The sequence below is a fragment of the Diceros bicornis genome, chromosome 34 (assembly GCF_020826845.1).
Source record: "Diceros bicornis minor isolate mBicDic1 chromosome 34, mDicBic1.mat.cur, whole genome shotgun sequence".
Taxonomy (NCBI): Eukaryota; Metazoa; Chordata; class Mammalia; order Perissodactyla; family Rhinocerotidae; genus Diceros; species Diceros bicornis.
Window position 1 is genome coordinate 12720040 of NC_080773.1, and position 17526 is coordinate 12737565.

The 17526-nt window shown below is 46.8% G+C and overlaps 1 protein-coding gene across 1 annotated transcript in view; it reads left to right on the forward strand.

Annotated features, from left to right (window-relative positions):
• Positions 1 to 17526, forward strand: part of RYR1 (ryanodine receptor 1) — a 110169-nt gene that overhangs the window by 76976 nt on the left and 15667 nt on the right. The window contains exons 84-89 of the mRNA XM_058531057.1: positions 1505 to 1593; positions 1677 to 1805; positions 1891 to 1995; positions 4228 to 4309; positions 5881 to 6068; positions 16842 to 17183. Of these exons, the coding sequence (XP_058387040.1) occupies positions 1505 to 1593; positions 1677 to 1805; positions 1891 to 1995; positions 4228 to 4309; positions 5881 to 6068; positions 16842 to 17183 (935 nt within the window). The remainder of the gene's footprint in view (positions 1 to 1504; positions 1594 to 1676; positions 1806 to 1890; positions 1996 to 4227; positions 4310 to 5880; positions 6069 to 16841; positions 17184 to 17526) is intronic.

Genomic DNA, 17526 nt, shown 5'->3' on the forward strand with positions numbered 1-17526 from the left:
CTGGGGGAACTGAGGCACAGTCTGTGCTACACAGAGAAGTTCAGTAACTTGCCTGAGGTCACACAGCTGGGAATTCACGCAGCCAATTCCTACTTATCTTTCAGGTCACAGCTCAGAGGTCTCCTCCTCCAGGGAGCCTTCTCTGACCACCTAGGCTGGGTCAGGTATCTCCTCTGGGCAGCCCCAGCCCCCTAGCTTCCCCCCCAACTCTGATCATTCCTGCCCAGTATTCACCAGCGCCACCCCTGCCACCCATGACGTGTTTTAGTAGTAGTAGTAGTAGTAGTAGTAGTAGTAGTATTCTAGAACTTCTCAACGACACACTGAAGTAGAGAGAATGGTCTAGTAACTCCCCAAGTCCCCATCACTCAGCTCGAACAGTTACCAACTTTCTGCCAGAGAACAATGGTTTTCAAATACTGGTGGGAACCAACTCAGCAGAGGGTTGTGACTCAGTTTATCACAGAGGTTCTCATCCTGTGCTTTAAAAGACACTTAAGCCCGGGTTTCACCCCTAGAGATTCTAATTTAATTGGTCTTGCATGGGGCTTCAGCACTGGGATTTTTAAAAGTCTCCAAGTGATGCTAATGTGCAGCCAAGAGAGAGGCTGAGGACTACAAATTTAGTGGGTTGAGATCAGAATTCTTTTGTAGCTAACTAGACTAGTACAGGATGGAAAATACCAGAATGCAGGGCACATAGTTAGGGGATGTGACACTGCTGTTTCAGGTACGTATAATTCCAGATTACATGCGTGCACCAGGTCTCAAAGTAAAATGGATTTTCTACTGTAGGTTACAGTTAGAAAAGACTGAAAAATTACCACACAAGAATATAAACTTCACAAGGGCAGGGACTTTGTTTACCTTTACTGCTGTATCCCCAGGACCCAGAACAGTGCCTGGCAGATAGTAAATGCTCGATAAATTTGTAGTACCAAAGAATAAGTGGCCAGTCTCCATCTCCCAAGAGCATAAAGTATATGCTCGATAAATATATATTGAATAAATGAACCCATAAATGACAGATGCTTATCTCCTCTGGCTTTTGGTAGGTGCTCAATAGATATCTGTTGGATAAATGAATAAATAAATAATCTTCCATCTCCCCCAGCACATAGTAGGAATTCAATAAAAATTTTTGGAAACAAATGGAGAACTGAATCTCCATTTTCTCCTGCTACATTGTAGGTCAATGAAACATGTAGCTCGAGAAACATATTTTGGAAAAAAGTGAATGAATAAATAATTGACCCTCCACCACATCTGGCATGTAGTAGACCCTCAATAAATACTTATTACGTAAATGAATAAATGATCTCCATCTTCCTCTGACGCAGTAGATAATTGATAACGAGTTATTATATAAATTAATGATTATATGCCTTCTGGCATACAGTAGGCACTCAATAAACTTATTGCATAAATGAATAAATGACCCACTGTCCACCTCCCCTAGCACACGACAGACTGTCAATGAATGAATGACTTTTCGTCTCCCTAGATTTCCAGAACTACCTACGGACACAGACAGGGAACACGACCACTATTAACATCATCATCTGCACGGTGGACTACCTCCTGCGGCTGCAGGTGAGGATGGGCGGCCGTCCAGGAGTGACCTGGGTCGGGGGCTGCGTGGCCCCGGCACCCCCTCACACCCTGTCGGCCCCCAGGAGTCCATCAGCGACTTCTACTGGTACTACTCCGGCAAGGATGTCATTGAGGAGCAGGGCAAGAGGAACTTTTCCAAGGCCATGTCGGTGGCTAAACAGGTGTTCAACAGCCTCACCGAGTACATCCAGGTAGGGCCCGCCGGCGGGGATGGGGCGGGCGGGGCGGTCCCGCGTCCGCGCCGTGCCCGGCGCTCACGCAGCCCTCCGCCCCCAGGGCCCCTGCACCGGGAACCAGCAGAGCCTGGCGCACAGCCGCCTCTGGGACGCCGTGGTGGGCTTCCTGCACGTGTTTGCCCACATGATGATGAAGCTCGCTCAGGTTCGGGCCCCTCTGTCTTCCTGCAACTGCTTCCGGGCATCCCCCAAGGGGCGCGTTTCCAAGTCTTGCCCCCCTCGGTCAATTTCTCACCCACGAGCTCCGGGCAAGTTCCAGATCGGTTCCCTCCCCGTGTCCAAATCCATCTTCTTTCCTGATTGGCTCTCTGACTGACCCCGCCTCCTCCTCTGCCACCGCCAATCGGCTGGTTTCCCATCCGCACGTCCATTGGTCTGACGTTTGGGCCCCGCCCCCTAGCCCTGAGCTCCTCTATGATTGGTTGGTGTTCTTTTCTCTCTGATGAGGTCATCTCAGATTCAGACAGCCCTGGGGATAGGATGGGGGCCGGCTTGTAGATCAGGGCCTGGGGCTGAACGAGTGTCTTGCTTTTTTATTCTGCGTGCGGCAGATGACGCCCATCCCGGGCATCCGTGATGTAAGGTCCCTGCCGAGCCCCATCTCCCATCTCGAGAATCTTCGTGCTCCCCTTTTCCCCACCACCCCCGCCCCTCTGCATTCTTGTCAGTGTCTCACGAACACCTTATCCATTTGTTCTGCTTCTGTCTAGTAAACATATTCAAGGCTGCCACACACTGCACCAGGGCTCAATTCTTAAGATATCATACAAATGTCGGTGTATTTATTACAACAGTTTTCCAGCAGATGGCAGTAAAGCGTCCTGTATATTACAGTTTCCCAACAGGACGAGTCCTGAGGAAGGGAAGCCTTTTTCTAATTTACTCAAAGGTCCCAGGGGCTGGCAGTAACTCTGTCTGGTATTATCTGACTTTTGAAAGGAGTTGAACTTAAGAATGCAATTCCTCAGTGTCAGTGCAGTTGAAGTCAGGCTGTTGGCGTAATCTTAAAATTCTAGAGAATGTTTGTACCTTAGTGTTGCAAATCCTGCAGTGTTAATTCATCAGCTATGGTCTATGGATAGGTTACAAAGGCTAGAAATCCGATGCAAAGTGGTGGCTTACGAAAAGAAAAAGAATTTATCAGTTCACATCACAGATCCGGGGCCTAGAGTGATGTCGCAGAAATGTCCCTCTCCTCTCTGGCTTCATTCTCTAGCAGGCTCTCCCTACAAGCTGGAAAACTGGCGCCCCAGGGTTCCATGCACCCCACTAACAGCTCCAGAGGGAAGAGAACCCCCTTTCATGGGAGCTCCAGGAAGACCTTAGATTCTCTCTGATTGGACAATTGGGTCACATGCCCATCCCTGAACCAATCACCGTGGACAGAGGAGAGAAAGCTCTGATTGGCCAGACCTGGTTATATACCCACCTCTAGGACCAGGAAGGTGGGGTTAGCCCCAGGCACTCTTGAGAGTGGAATTAAGAGAAGCCAGGAGGTGGATCACGGTGCACACCACAGGCACCCGCCCATCTTAGGATCTTGAGATCCTGGAATTTTGGAATCTTAGAGTCAAAATGTGGAGCTTTGGAAGTGTGGAAATGTGTTAGGATTAGAATCAGTGACTCTTGAACTAGCATTGGGGTAGAAGGAGCCTTACATCCCATTTGTCTAGCATCCTTCCCCCTCCTCCATTTTATTAGGTAGAACCATATGAAATTACCACTTTGTGGGTGAAAAATGGTGGAATATTGGAATTTTATAGCTCAACCTAATACAAATAAGGATCATGAGGCAGAACTTTGACCATTTTGGAGACTTCTGTGGATTCTACATGAGGCACTGTGACAGGGGAATGTGTCCCCACATTCTTCCTAAATGGCTTACCAGAAAACACTTGGCTGTGTCCTCCAGCCTTTTTCCTGAACTCAGAGTCCCACCTTTTCCATCACACATTCATTCAACAAACACGTGTCAAGCACCCACCATAGGCCAGGTGCAGTGCTGAGCTCTCTCCCTTCCCAGATCTGTGTCTCTATCCCAAGTATTTGCCCCTGTCTGTCTCTGTCTCTCTTGGCCCCAAGGACTCCGAGCCCCCTCCTCCTCCCAATCCTTCTCGTCTGCCAGCCCTTGCCCCCACACATCACCTGTAGGGCCTGCTTCCCCCAAAGTGCCAACTCACTCCCACAATCTTGTCTCTCTGCCCCTTCCCTTGCTTCCGAGGAACATGTCTGGACTGGGGTCCCCTCGGAGGTAAGAGGGGAGAACAAAGGGGTCTTAGGCCCTGCTGGGCAGGTGAGGAAGGATGGAAGCTACTGGAGTGGGGGAGGCGTCTCTGCAGAGACCAGCGCTCACATAGCTGGGATGGGGGGTCTCTAGGACTCGAGCCAGATCGAGCTGTTGAAGGAGTTGCTGGATCTGCAGAAGGACATGGTGGTGATGTTGCTGTCACTACTAGAAGGTAAATGCCCAGCGGGTGAGGGTATAGGGAGGGTACAAAGGTGCAGACAAGCCTCAGAATGGCCCTCTGAGGCCCAGGAGACCCTAACCTTCCACCCCATCTGACATCATGTCCGGGTCAAAGTCACAGTAACAGGCCCAGCAAACACTTACTGAGTGCTATTATGTGCCTGGACATATAGTAGTTTACTGAATCCTCAGAGAAATAATAAGATGGGTGGCCTGGACACTCTTTTTACTTATGTACTTATCGATTTGCTAAATGTATCAGTTAGCTTTTGCTGCCTAACAAATATACCCACAATTTAGTGACTTAAAACAACTATAATTTATTTCTGATTAATAAAACAATTTAACTAATAGACAGATTTTTTTCTATGGAGGTTCATGAGAGTGTCCTCATTCTTTTATATGGCTGCATAGAACTCCACTGTGTGGGTATACAGGGATTCATTTAACCACACCCCTATCGATGGACATTCAAAGGTTTTAAAAAATGTTTTGCTATTACAGACAATGTTGCAATGAATAATCTTCCTACAGTGTTTCGATTTTTTTGTAACTAGTCCTTTGCTTTTAAAAATCAGAAGCTTCCCTTTTAACATCAGATTTCCAGCTTTTCTTGAAAAATTGAAAGATGTGGTGACCCTGGATCCACATTCTTACATGGCAAAAATCAGCTGGCCTGGATTAAATAACTGAATTATATCATTGTTAAATCTCCTGATTTTGATGACTGTGCTATGATTATGTAAAAGAATGTCCTTTCTTTTAGGACAGATATAGTGAAATGTTTAGGGCTAAAAAGACCTCATGTCTGCCACTTACTCTCAAGTGGTTCAGGGAAGAAATATCTGTGGGGAGGGAAATTATAAAGCAGATGTGGCAAAATATAAACAATTGGTGAATCTGGAATATATGAGGGTTCCTTGCACTATTCTTGCAAGTTTCATGTAAATTTGAAATTATATTAAAATTGAAAGGTGTAAAGGAAGCTGGAGCCAGTTTGCTTTCGAGGGGTGTGGGAGCCCAGTTTGCCACAGTCTCCACCTCTCCCTGCTGTCTTACCCTTTGGCCTGCTCCACTCGTCTGTGGACCTCCTTGGCCTCTGTGGGCTAGTGGAAGGCTTAGGAGTGTGAGCTCTGAGGTCATGTAGCTCAGGGTTCAAGTCCTCCTCACCCCCTTACTGGCTAAGTAACCCTGAGTGTGTGACTTGCTCTGAGCCTCAGTTTCTTCTGTAAAAACAGATAGTAATTCACCTCCCCTATAAGGATGAGACCATGCCAGAGCAGCACTGGGCATGGTGGCTGGCTTATGCCATTGTCCTCTTTATTGATGACTCCCCCAGCTATCAGAGGAGGTGGATAAAGACAGGATCAGCCAGGTTCACATGATGCTGATGCAGATCAGCAAGTGACCCATGCCCTTAGAGTGGAGACCTGGGAACTGGTCCAAGAAGCTTCCACCAGCGTGGTGGATCCTTGTGGCTCCTGAACTGGAGAGAGAGCCAAGCCGGGTGGGGCTCCAGAAAGGAGGCTCTGCTGGGCTGCACTGACCTGGGGCCGCCCGCAGGGAACGTGGTGAACGGCATGATTGCCCGGCAGATGGTGGACATGCTCGTGGAATCCTCATCCAACGTGGAGATGATTCTCAAGTTCTTTGACATGTTCCTGAAGCTCAAGGACATCGTGGGCTCTGAGGCCTTCCAGGACTATGTCACTGATCCCCGTGGCCTCATCTCCAAGAAGGACTTCCAGAAGGTGGGTGCTGGAAGGCAGATGGGTGGGGGTGCCAAGGGCCAGTGGTGCCCTTCCTGGCTGCCTGCCTTGGGCAAGAGACTTCTCTGCGAGCCTCAGTTTCTTTATCTGTAAAATGGGATAAAACAGTCCTTGGTTGTTTTGAAGATGAAAGGCATTAACACAGATGAGAACCATTATTTCTATTATCATTATTAATAGTCATAATATTATCCTCATTATAAATAGAGATCAGTTATTCAGTTGGTAAACATCTACTGGCTTTCTCCTCTGTGCTGGGCCCTGTGCTGGTTCCATGGACACAGCAATGACCGAGACAGACACAGCCCTGCCTTCATGAGGCTCATAGTCTAATGAGGGAGACAGTCACTAATGACCATTGCAAGTCTAAATAATGAGGCTGTTAGGAGGGAAATGCAGAAACCAGCTTTATCCAGAGCCCACTCATCTGCCTCTGTCCACCCTTCCACTCCATCTCAGCCATTTCTTCCTGTGTAACCCCAGGTAAGTCACTTGTCTGCTCTGAGCCTCATTTTCCTCCTCTGTGGAATGGGCTAGGACAATGACATTAACTATCTCCCAGGACGGCTGTGACAGTAGACAGTGCCTGGCACACAGGAGCACTCCAGATATTAACCACTCTTATTACTGCCAGATCATTTCCATCACTGTTTTGTTAACTTTTTTTTTTTGAAATAACTTCAGGCTAATGGACAAGTTGCCAGAACAGTACATAGAGTTTCTGCATACCCTTCACCCAGATTGCCCAGATGTTAACTTTTTACCACTTTTGCTCTATCACGAGTTCCCTTTACCCCTAAATACTTCAGCATGTATGTCTAAGAACAAGTGCATTCTCTTACATGACCACAGAACAATTAGGCAAATCGGGAAATTAACATTGACACAATGCAGCTGTCTATAGACCTTATTCAATTGTCACTCGTGGAAGAAATTCTTTTCCCCGTCAAGGATCCAATCCAGGATCAGGGATCGCATTTAGGCATGCAGTCTCTTTAGCCTCCTTCAATCCCAAACGATTCCCTTGGTCTGTCTGTCTTTCATGACCTTGACATTTTTGAAAAGGTCAGTTGTTTGATAGAATGGCCCTCGGTGTGGGTTTGTCTGAATTTGCCTCAGGATTCGACATATCTTTGCCAGGAATATCATGGAGGTGACGTGTCCTTCTCAGTGCGTCATATCAGGAGGCACGTGATGTTGGTCCTCCCCATTGCTGTGGATGTTAATGTGGCTCCCGTGGTTACGGTGGAGTTGACCAGGGTCTCCACTGTAAACATACTACCATTCCCTTCCATATATTGTGAGGACGTGCTTTGAGACTCTGAATATCCTGCTCACCCTCTAGGGTTAGCATCCATTGACGATTCTTGCCTGAAACAGTTATCACTATGGTAATTGACAAATGGTGAGTTTCTCATTTGACCATACCCTTTACATTGATCAATTCTCATTTGACTGTAAGGAAAGAGTTTTTCCTCTCTCTTCCATTTGTTTACTCATTCATCCACTTATGTATCTACATCAGTGTAGACTTGGGGCTTCTTATTTTATTCTAGGGGTGGCAGTCGCTACTGTGCATCAGCACTTAAGAAGCTCAGGGGCTCCTGTGTTAAAAATAAAGTGCCCATACCTCCCAGCCGTCCTCCGAGGAGCCTTCCTGCACCTCTCCCCCCTCCTCAGCCATGCCTCCCAAGAGCTGTCTACCCTCACTCACTCCCTTCTCACCTCCTACTCCTTCCCTGACTCAGGGCTTCTGTCCCTGTCACTCTTCTGAAACTCCCCCCAGCAAGATCATCAGAGACTTCTTAACCCCCGAATCTCTCCTCTGACTTGTCATCTTGGCAGCATTTGCCACACTCGGCCATTTCCTCCCCCAGCAATGCCTGCTCCCCTGGGCATCTGAGCCACACACTCCCGGGACCCCCACCTTCCCTGCCAATCCCTCACAGCCTCTTAAACATTGCTGGCCCGCGCTCTCCACCTTCGGGAAGAAGAGCTAACGTTTATCGTATTCTCCCTCTGTGCCAGGTCCTGTGTGTAAATGAACTGGTTCATTGAATCCTTACAGCAACCCTAGGTGGTAAGGACTGTTTTTTATTCCCATTTTACAGAAGTGGAAACTGAGGCAAGGGGAGGTGAAGTGACATGCTCAAGGTCACACAGCTAAGTGACAAAGCTGGGATTAGAACTCAGGCAGTCCAGGGGCCGGCCCCGTGGCTTAGCGGTTAAGTGCGCGCGTTCCGATACTGGCGGCCGGGGTTCGGATCCTGGGCGCGCACCGACGCACCGCTTCTCCGGCCATGCTGAGGCTGCGTCCCACATACAGCAACTAAAAGGATGTGCAACTATGACGTAAAACTATCTACTGGGGCTTTGGGGAAAAAAAGGAGGAGGATTGGCAATAGATGTTAGCTCAGAGCCGGTCTTCCTCACACATACACACACAAAATAAATAAATAAATAAACAAACAAATAAAGAACTCAGGCAGTCTGGCTCCAGAGTACACTGCCTCCGGATTCACCCATCAATCTAGTCCAGTAAATGGTCAGTGAGCACCTCCTGGGTGCCAGGCCCTGGCTGGGCGTCCCCACCCTACTCCCAGCACTGGCGGGTTTAGGGAGACAGTCTCAGTGGGGCTGTAAGACAACCGAAAAGCACTCTGCAAGAGTGGAAGTGCACAGCATTCCTAATTTAGAAGTGATTCTGCTCAGCAGAAGAAGCCATCAACAAAATGAAAAGGCAGCCTAATGAATGGGAGAAAATACTTGCAAACTGCGTATCTGATAAGGGGTTAATATCCAAAATATACAAGGAATTCATACAACTCAAAAGCAATAAAACCAATAACCCAATTTAAAAATGGGCAGAGGACCTGAATAGACATTTTTCCAAAGAAGACATACAAATAATCAACAGATACATGAAAAGATGCTTGACATCTCTAATCATCAGGGAAATGCAAATCAAAACCACAATGAGATATCCCCTCACACCTGTTAGGATGGCTATCATCAAAAAGACAGGAAATAACAAGTGTTGGTGCGGATGTGCAGAAAAGGGAACCTTTGTCCACTGCTGGTGGGAGTGCAAACTGGTGCAGCCACTTTGGAAAACAGTATGGAGGTTCCTCAAGAAATTAAAAATAGAACTACCATACGATCCAGCAATCTCACTTCTGGGTATATGTCCAAAGGAAATGAAACTATTATCTCAAAGAGATATCTGCACTCCCATGTTCATTGCAGCGTTATTCACAACAGCCAAGGTATGGAAACCACCTGAGTGTCAGTGGAGGAATGGGTGAAGAAGATGTGGTGTATATATATAACAATGGAATGTTAGTCAGCCTTTTAAAAAAGGGAAATCCTGTGATTTGCAACAACATGGGTGAACCTGGAGGGCAGTATGAAATCAGCCAGCCAGAGAAAGACAGATGCTGCATGATCTCACTTATCTGTGGATTCTAAAAAAGCCAAATCATAGAAACAGAGAGTAGAAAAGTGAGTGGTTGCCAGGGGCTGGGAGACGGGGGAATAGAGAAAGGTGGGTAAAAGGGTACAAACTTTCAGTTATAAGATGAAGTTTTTAAATATAGCTAAAGATCGCTCCTGACTCTTCAGGGCTTCACAAATCACAAGATTTGATGTCGCGTACACAGCATTTTGTAGCTCAACATCTCTGTTTCACAAAGTTACAACCTGTAACTTTAAAAGTGCATTGAGTTTCTTTTTTGAATAAATAATACATTCACACGATTAAAAAGTAGCATATAACAAGGTATGAAGTGAGAAGTCTCACCCCCACCCCTTTCTCAACCTGCCCTTCCCCCACTCCCACCACTGTAAGTATTAGTTTCTTTTGTATTTTTCCATCATTTTTTTTCAGACACTGTTATTTTCCTCCTTCCTTACATAATAGGTAATGAACTACATACACTAGTCTGTATCACCTAACCATATATTCTGGAGAGACAGGGAGTGTCCTCATTATTTTTTTACAGGTGCCCAATATCCCACTTAGTACATATATTATGGTTTATTTGATTGTCTTTGCTTTTGCTTTTATAACGCATGCTGTAGTCAGGGCTGCCGTGGATAGTTGTGCAAGTTGTGCACTGTACAAAGGTGCAGTTTATAGCACAGATATTGTAAATTGGTACTGCAGATTTCCAGCAGATGGAAGTAAGTGTGCCGAGGAAGGCTCCATGTGGGCTGCTAACAATGCTGGCTACAATGATTACCCTTGTACATGCGTCATTCTGTATATGCAGTCATATTGAAGGATAAGCTTCCAAAAGTGAAATTGCTCAGTTAAAGAGTAAATGCATTTGTCATTTGGACAGATTTTGCCCTCCATTTTTCCCTCTCATTAGCAACATGTGAGAGCACCTGTTTCCCCACAGCCTTGCCACCAGACTGCATTGTCAAATATTTGGATTTTTGCCAATCTGATAGGTAAAAATGGCTTTACAGTGCAGTTTTAATTCACATTTCTCCTGTTATGAGTGCAGTCAAGCATCTTTTCATGTTATTGCTTTTGTATTACTTGTTCAGTGAACTGACTATGTCCTTGGCTCATTTTTCTATTGGGATGTTGGTATTTTTCTTCTTGATTTCTAGGAGCTCTTTATATATTAGGCTGATTATAACTTTGTTGGTGATAGGAGTTGCACTTGTTTTTCCTAGTTCATCATTTGTTTTTTGACTTTGTTTATGGTGTTTTCTTTTGGCCATGAAGAATACTTGATTTTTATGTAGAAAACTTATTTAAAATATTTTATTAATTTTTAACAAAATAGGAAATACAGGAATACATTCCTCTTGTAAAGAAATGTGGATCAGTACAGCTATGCTTGAGGCCACTTTTGGCCCCCACCCCCAATCCTGTTCTCATCCCACCTCTCCAAAGGCTGTCACTGCTATCCACTTGGTGTACATCTCTCCAGAGGTTTATTTCTGCATTTCCGTTCGTATGTAAATCTGCATTAAAAATATATAGCATTGTTTCAGAGTTTCCCAAGTTCTTCATGGTTGACAGAATTCTCGACAGTCTGCAAAGCACATCTCCATTAATAAGTACTTTGCAGATTCCAAAACATCAGTACATTTTGGAAAGCCCTTTCTGGTGGTTGAAGACACATTTCAGGCTCCTAATTTAGTCTTGGTCAGTATCGTTTTGAGATTTTCTTTATTTTTTTATTTGAAAATATTTTTGTATGTATCTTTAAATTAAAATACTTCCTTTTAAAGACATCTTTGTTGAGATATAATTCGCATACCCTGAAAGTCACCCATCTAAAATGTACAATTCAATAGGTTTTTAGTTCACAGAATTGTGCAACCATCACTACAATCTAATTTTAGAACATTTTAGTCACCCCCAAAAAGAAACCCTGTACTCATTAGCAATTACTTCCCATTTCCCTCACCAGGCCCCTGGCAACCACTAATCTACTCTCTGCCTCTATAGATTTGCCTATTCTGGACACTTGATATACATGGAATTGTACAATATATGGTCTTAAAAGGCTTTCCTTTTATTTAACAAGCCACGGTGTCATTATGATGCCTAACCAAAAGCAAAACAATAAAAACAAAATGAGAAATATCCACTATTCCTTAAAGTAGCAAACATCTAGTCAGTGTTCAAATTTCCAAATCTCGTAAATATCACATACAAGTTTTTGCAGTGTTTTTGAGCCAGGATCCAAACAAAGCCCACTCACAGCAATCGGTTGATATTTCTTTAAGCCTCCTTTTGTCTACTGCTGCCCATCCATCACTTTTCCTTTTCCTTGTAGTTTATATGCTGGAGACCTGGGTTGTCAGTCTGGGCAGCTCTGCCTGATAGAAATACGATGTATAATTTAAAATTTCCTAGTACCCACACTTTAAAAAAAAGTAAAAAGAAATGTGAAGTTATTCTTTTTTTTGTTTATTTATTATTTATTTTTTTTTCCCCCAAAGCCCCAGTAGACAGTTGTATGTCATAGCTGCATATCCCTCTAGTCGCTACATGTGGGACGCTGCCCCAGCATGGCCGGAGAAGCGGTGTGTTGGTGTGCGCCCGGGATCCAAACCCGGGCCGCCAGCAGCGGAGCACGCGCACTCAACCGCCAAGCCACGGGGCCGGCCCATGAAGTTATTCTTAATGATGTGTTTTATTTAACCTTTGTTGTTAGTGCTATCGAGTCAATTCTGACTCCTGGTGACCCTGTGTACAGCAGAATAGATTCCTGCCTGCCTGGTCTATTTGCACCATCCTGTCACCTCTGGCGCTCTATCAGACAATGCTCTGCTGCTATTGGTAGAGTTTTCATAGCCAATTTTTTCAGAAGTGGGGGCCAGGTCCTTCTTCCTAGCCTGTCTCAGTCTGGAAGCTCCACTGAAACCTGTCCACCATGGGTGACCCTGCTGGTATGTGAAACACGGTGGCAGAGCTTCCAGCATCAAAGCAACACGCAGCGGCCACAGTATGACAACCTGACAGACAGGCGAGTGATGTGGTTCCCTGACCAGGAAACGAACCCAGGCCGTGGCGGTGAAAGCGCCAAATCTTAACCACCATCAGACCACCAGGGCTGGCTTTTACTTAACCTAGTAGATCCAAAATGTGCTTTCCACGTGTAATCAACATAAACAATTATTAGATATTTTACATTCTTTTTTTCATACTTAAGTCTTCAAAATCGAGGTTGTATCTTACACCGTCGCACATCTCCATTTGCAGCAGCCATGATTCAAGAGCTCAGCATCCACCTGTGGCTCGTGGCTCTCATGGATGGCTCGGTCCTCTCTGTAGAGTTTCCGCAGCCCGGGTCTGGCTGGTGCATCCTTGTGGTGTCATTTAACGTGTTCCTCTGTCCCCTGTGCTTCCTGTAAACTGGGACCGAGGTCAAGAAGCTCAATTAGATACAGATTTGGGGTTTTGGTTTTAGCTTCTTGCCAGCACCTTCCTTTCTGGTGCGCACATCCATCAGAAGGCACAGCCTGTCCCAAGTTCTTTCCTTTTGTGACGCCAGCAGCCACTGATGTGCAACGCCCATGTTAGCTCGTTAGAGACGGCAGAATGGCAACACCCTCATGTCTGAATGTTTGACCATCTACCAAACCTCATATGGTTTCCCAAACACAAAACATCATATAGTTTCCCAGACTCCTTACAAATCTTGTATTTTACACCATACTTTTCAGTTTCTTTGTGGCTTAAAAGACAAGTTCAGGAATTTTTTAGAGAACTTTTTTTTTTTTTAATAATTTTATTTATTTATTTATTTTCCCCCCAAAGCCCCAGTAGGTAGTTGCATGTCATAGCTGCACATCCTTCTAGTTGCTGCATGTGGGACGTGGTCTCAGCATGGCCGGACAAGTGGTGCATTGCTGCGCGCCCGGGATCCGAACCCGGGCCACCAGCAGCGGAGCACGTGCACTTAACTGCTAAGCCAGGGGGCCGGCCAAGTTCAGGATTTTTTTTAGAGAACTTTTTAATTTTCAAAAGTTGTAACAGAGTTAAAAACTCTTCTCAGTTCTCAAGATGCTGAATTCATTTGACAAATATGTATTGAGCACCTACTGTGTGAAGTAGCAAGCAACACAGATCCCACCCTCAGAGAGATAGCCAGCCCAGTGGGGAGGGGCAGAGGAAAATAAGTAAATAACCAAAATAATTTCAGTTTATAATCTGTGGTCTGAAGGAAATGAGCAGGGTGGCGTGCGAGAGAGCATTGGTGGAGTAAGCCCTGTATGCTGGGTGGTCAGGGAAGGCCTTTCTAGAAGAGGACACTGAAGCCGAGAGCTGAAAGGTACCATGTGCAGGTGGGGGAGGTTGTGGAATTCCAGGCCAAGGGGACGGCGAGTGCAAATGCCGACAGGTGGGAACGAGAGGGATGCAGAGGAAGCCATTGTGGCTGGAGAGGGCTGCTGAGGAGGAGAGAGGAAGCAACAAAGTCTGAGAGGTGAGGGGGGCAGGCGTGCAGGGCCTGGTTGACTACAGGGAGGACTTTGACTTTTAACCTGAATGAGATGGAGCCAAGGAGGATACTGAGCAAGGGAAGGATGTGGCCTGACTCAGATGTTTACAGGGTCCCTCCAGCTGTGTGTGGGGACAGACGAGGAGCAAGGAGACCAGGGAGGAGGTTGCTGTGGTGGTCCAATGGGAGACAATGGGGAACAAAACCAGGGTGGGGGCCACAGAGGGGGCAGAAGTGTGTACCTACACACCTAGATCTGTTGAAAGCAGAGCTGACAGATTTGCTGATGGATCGGGTGTGGGTAGAGATAAAAGAGAAGAATCAAGGATGACTCAAAGATTTTAGCTTAAGCACCTGGGTGGGTGGGTGGTGATGCTATTCCTGAGATGGGTAAGACTGTGGGAGGAGAGGTTCTGAAATTAAGAGTTCAGTTTTGGCCATTCCCAATTTGGGGTAGAGAGCCACAAAGACACGTCAGATTGGGCTTCGGCTGAAAGTGTCTGGCTTCTGGGAGCAGTGAGGGCTGAGATGTAGACTTGCTGATCGTTGCTTTGGGATGACATTCAGAGCTTTGGGCCTCAATGATATCTCCATGAAGAGTGTATATCTCAAGAAAGGGGTGCAAATTGCAAGCCTGGAACCCACCCCCCCAAGCTTTAGAGGTCTGGAAGGGAAACTGACAACAGTCAGAGAAGAAGGTATTTCCAAAGAAGGGGGTGGGCTAATGGATGATGACAAAGAGAAAGCAGCAAATCCCGAGAGCAGAGTCCAGGACTGAATGGAAGGGATGGAGTCCCAGGCCCTTAAGGAAGAGGGGGGGCACTTTTAAGAGGGGCAGTGTCACACTACATCATAAGGGGAGAAGGCAAGTCGGTGGAGTGAGGGTAGAAGGTGAGGAGTTCCTGTGTGATTATGTCTCCACACTCTGTGGTTTCTAGAGCCCTTCATGACTTGCAAAGCACGTTACTCATTTAGAAAGCATTTTGCAAAGTTCTTGGCTACAAAGCACTTTTTAGAGCCAGAGAATTTCGCTTCTGTTCATACCCCCAAGCAGCATTTCTCAAAGTGCAGGTTGCAACCCATCTGTAGGTCACGAAATTAATTAAGTCATGACCAGCATCTTTAAAAATAAAAGAGACTACAGCATTGCAGAGTGTGTTGCATAGCAAAAGTCAGCTCTGTGTCACGAAATCTTTTTTTTTTTTTTTGAGTCACATCGTAAAATGTATTCTTACTATGGGTGAGGTCAAAACATTTCAAAAACTGCCCTAGGGAACCTCTTGCAAAAAGTTCCCGGGAGATCAGCACAAGAATGTTCCAGGAAAGTGTTGTCTGCAAAGCCAAAAACTGGAAAAAACCTAAATTTCCATCATCAGGAGAATAGATAGAGTCTTATATTTATAAAACAGGAATACTACACAGCAGTGAAAAGGAATTCATTTGATCTATACAGCAACATGGATAGATCTTGAAAACACACAGTTGAGTGAAAAAAAGCCAGTTTCAAATGACGTGATTGTAACAGCAATTCTTTAAATCAAAAAATGCACAGGATACTATATACTTTTTGTGAGAAAATGATGGGATATGGGTAGTAGAAGCATTGACACATATTTCGAAGGATATGCCAACTTCTGGATAGCGGTTACCTTGGGGAAGGGTTGGGGGATGAGGCAAGAGAAGGGTGCAGGGAGGCCTCCACTCACACCTGTAAAGTTTTAGTTCTTAAAAAAAAAGGTATTTGAAAAAAAAATGTCGAGCCAGCCCTGATGGCCTAGTGGTTACAAGTTCGGTGCTCTCACTGCTTTGGCAGCCTGGGTTTGTTTCCCGGTCGCGGAACCACACCACCCATCTGTCAGTCGTCATGCTGTGGTAGCCGCTCACATAGAAGAACTAGAAGGACTTACAACTAGGATGTACAACCATGCACTGGGGCTTTGGGGAGAGAAAAAAAAAAGAGGAAGATTGCCAACAGATGTTAGCTCAGGGCAAATCTTTCCCTGCAAAAAAAAAAAGTCACCATGAGCATTTGTTAATTCTGGGGTGATGGGCACATGACTCTTTGTTTCAAGAAGCCTCCACTGTGTCAAGTGTCAATCATTTAGTTGCTAGAAATGGGGACGGAGGCAAAGGGCCTTGGGGAAGGGGTGGAGGTGGCAGCATGTATGAGTCAGGGCCCAGCCTTGGGGGGGGCCTAGAGGAAAGAGAAGTACCTAACTGGGAGACGGAAGGAGCTGTGAGGGCAGGGCTGCAGGATTGACCTTTGAGTGAGGGACTCCACCAGCAGAGGGAGGAAGCTGGGGGAGAAATGCCACTGCCCCATTCTCCTCCTGCTCCCTGACCCCAACTGAATGGACCCCACCTGAAGCCAGAGGGCTGAGACAGCCTCTGGCGCAGACCACAGGTGCCATCGAGTGGGGAGGATGGGTGGAGAGCCGGCCTGCAGGGGCACGCAGGATGGTACGTGGAGAGCTTGGGGCAACATCTCTCTACCAGTTGCTACCTAGGTGCCAACTCTCATCAATTCACGTCTCACCATCTCTGAAAATGGAGTGTGTCTTACCGTGGATGGCGGCTCAGCTTTATTGAAATGCAGCATTTCAGTATTTTATTGGCTGGTACAGCCTTACCAGTGCCAACCTGCTGGGTGTCAGCCTTGGGTGCTGGTTGTATGATTGTGGACTTTTCTGCCTCTATGAAAAGTCCACAGTTATTTTAAGAAGAGCATCGAGGGTCCCCAGGCCAGCCCTCTGACCTCCCCTGTCTATCCCTGCCCACCCCCCAGGCCATGGACAGCCAGAAGCAGTTCACCGGTCCAGAAATCCAGTTCCTGCTGTCGTGCTCCGAGGCGGATGAGAACGAGATGATCGACTTTGAGGAGTTCGCCAACCGCTTCCAGGAGCCAGCCCGCGACATCGGCTTCAACGTGGCGGTGCTGCTGACCAACCTGTCGGAGCACGTGCCGCACGACCCGCGCCTGCGCAACTTCCTGGAGCTGGCCGAGAGCATCCTGGAGTATTTCCGGCCCTACCTGGGCCGCATCGAGATCATGGGCGCTTCGCGCCGCATCGAGCGCATCTACTTCGAGATCTCGGAGACCAACCGCACCCAGTGGGAGATGCCCCAGGTCGGCGGACCTGCGCACGGGCACGCGCGCCTCCCAGGGCTTTGGGGCATGCTCCTCGCATGCTTGGACCCCACATGGGGGTGTGCATGCTTTGCGCATCTGCTCTGCAGACCCTGGTGGGCCCTCGCTTTGCTTGTGCAAGCCCATGACCACCCTTCTGCATATTTTATGGGCCCTGTTGTGCCGTTGCACATCTGGCTCTCCCATGCATACCTCCTGCAGACTTGGCTCCTTATACATGCAGCAGGACTGGTGTGCCCTCACTGTGGCTGCTGGCACTGCACTCCTACCTCTTGCACACTCACCCTGGGAGCTCTGGCATGCCCTTCTAGTTCTGATACAA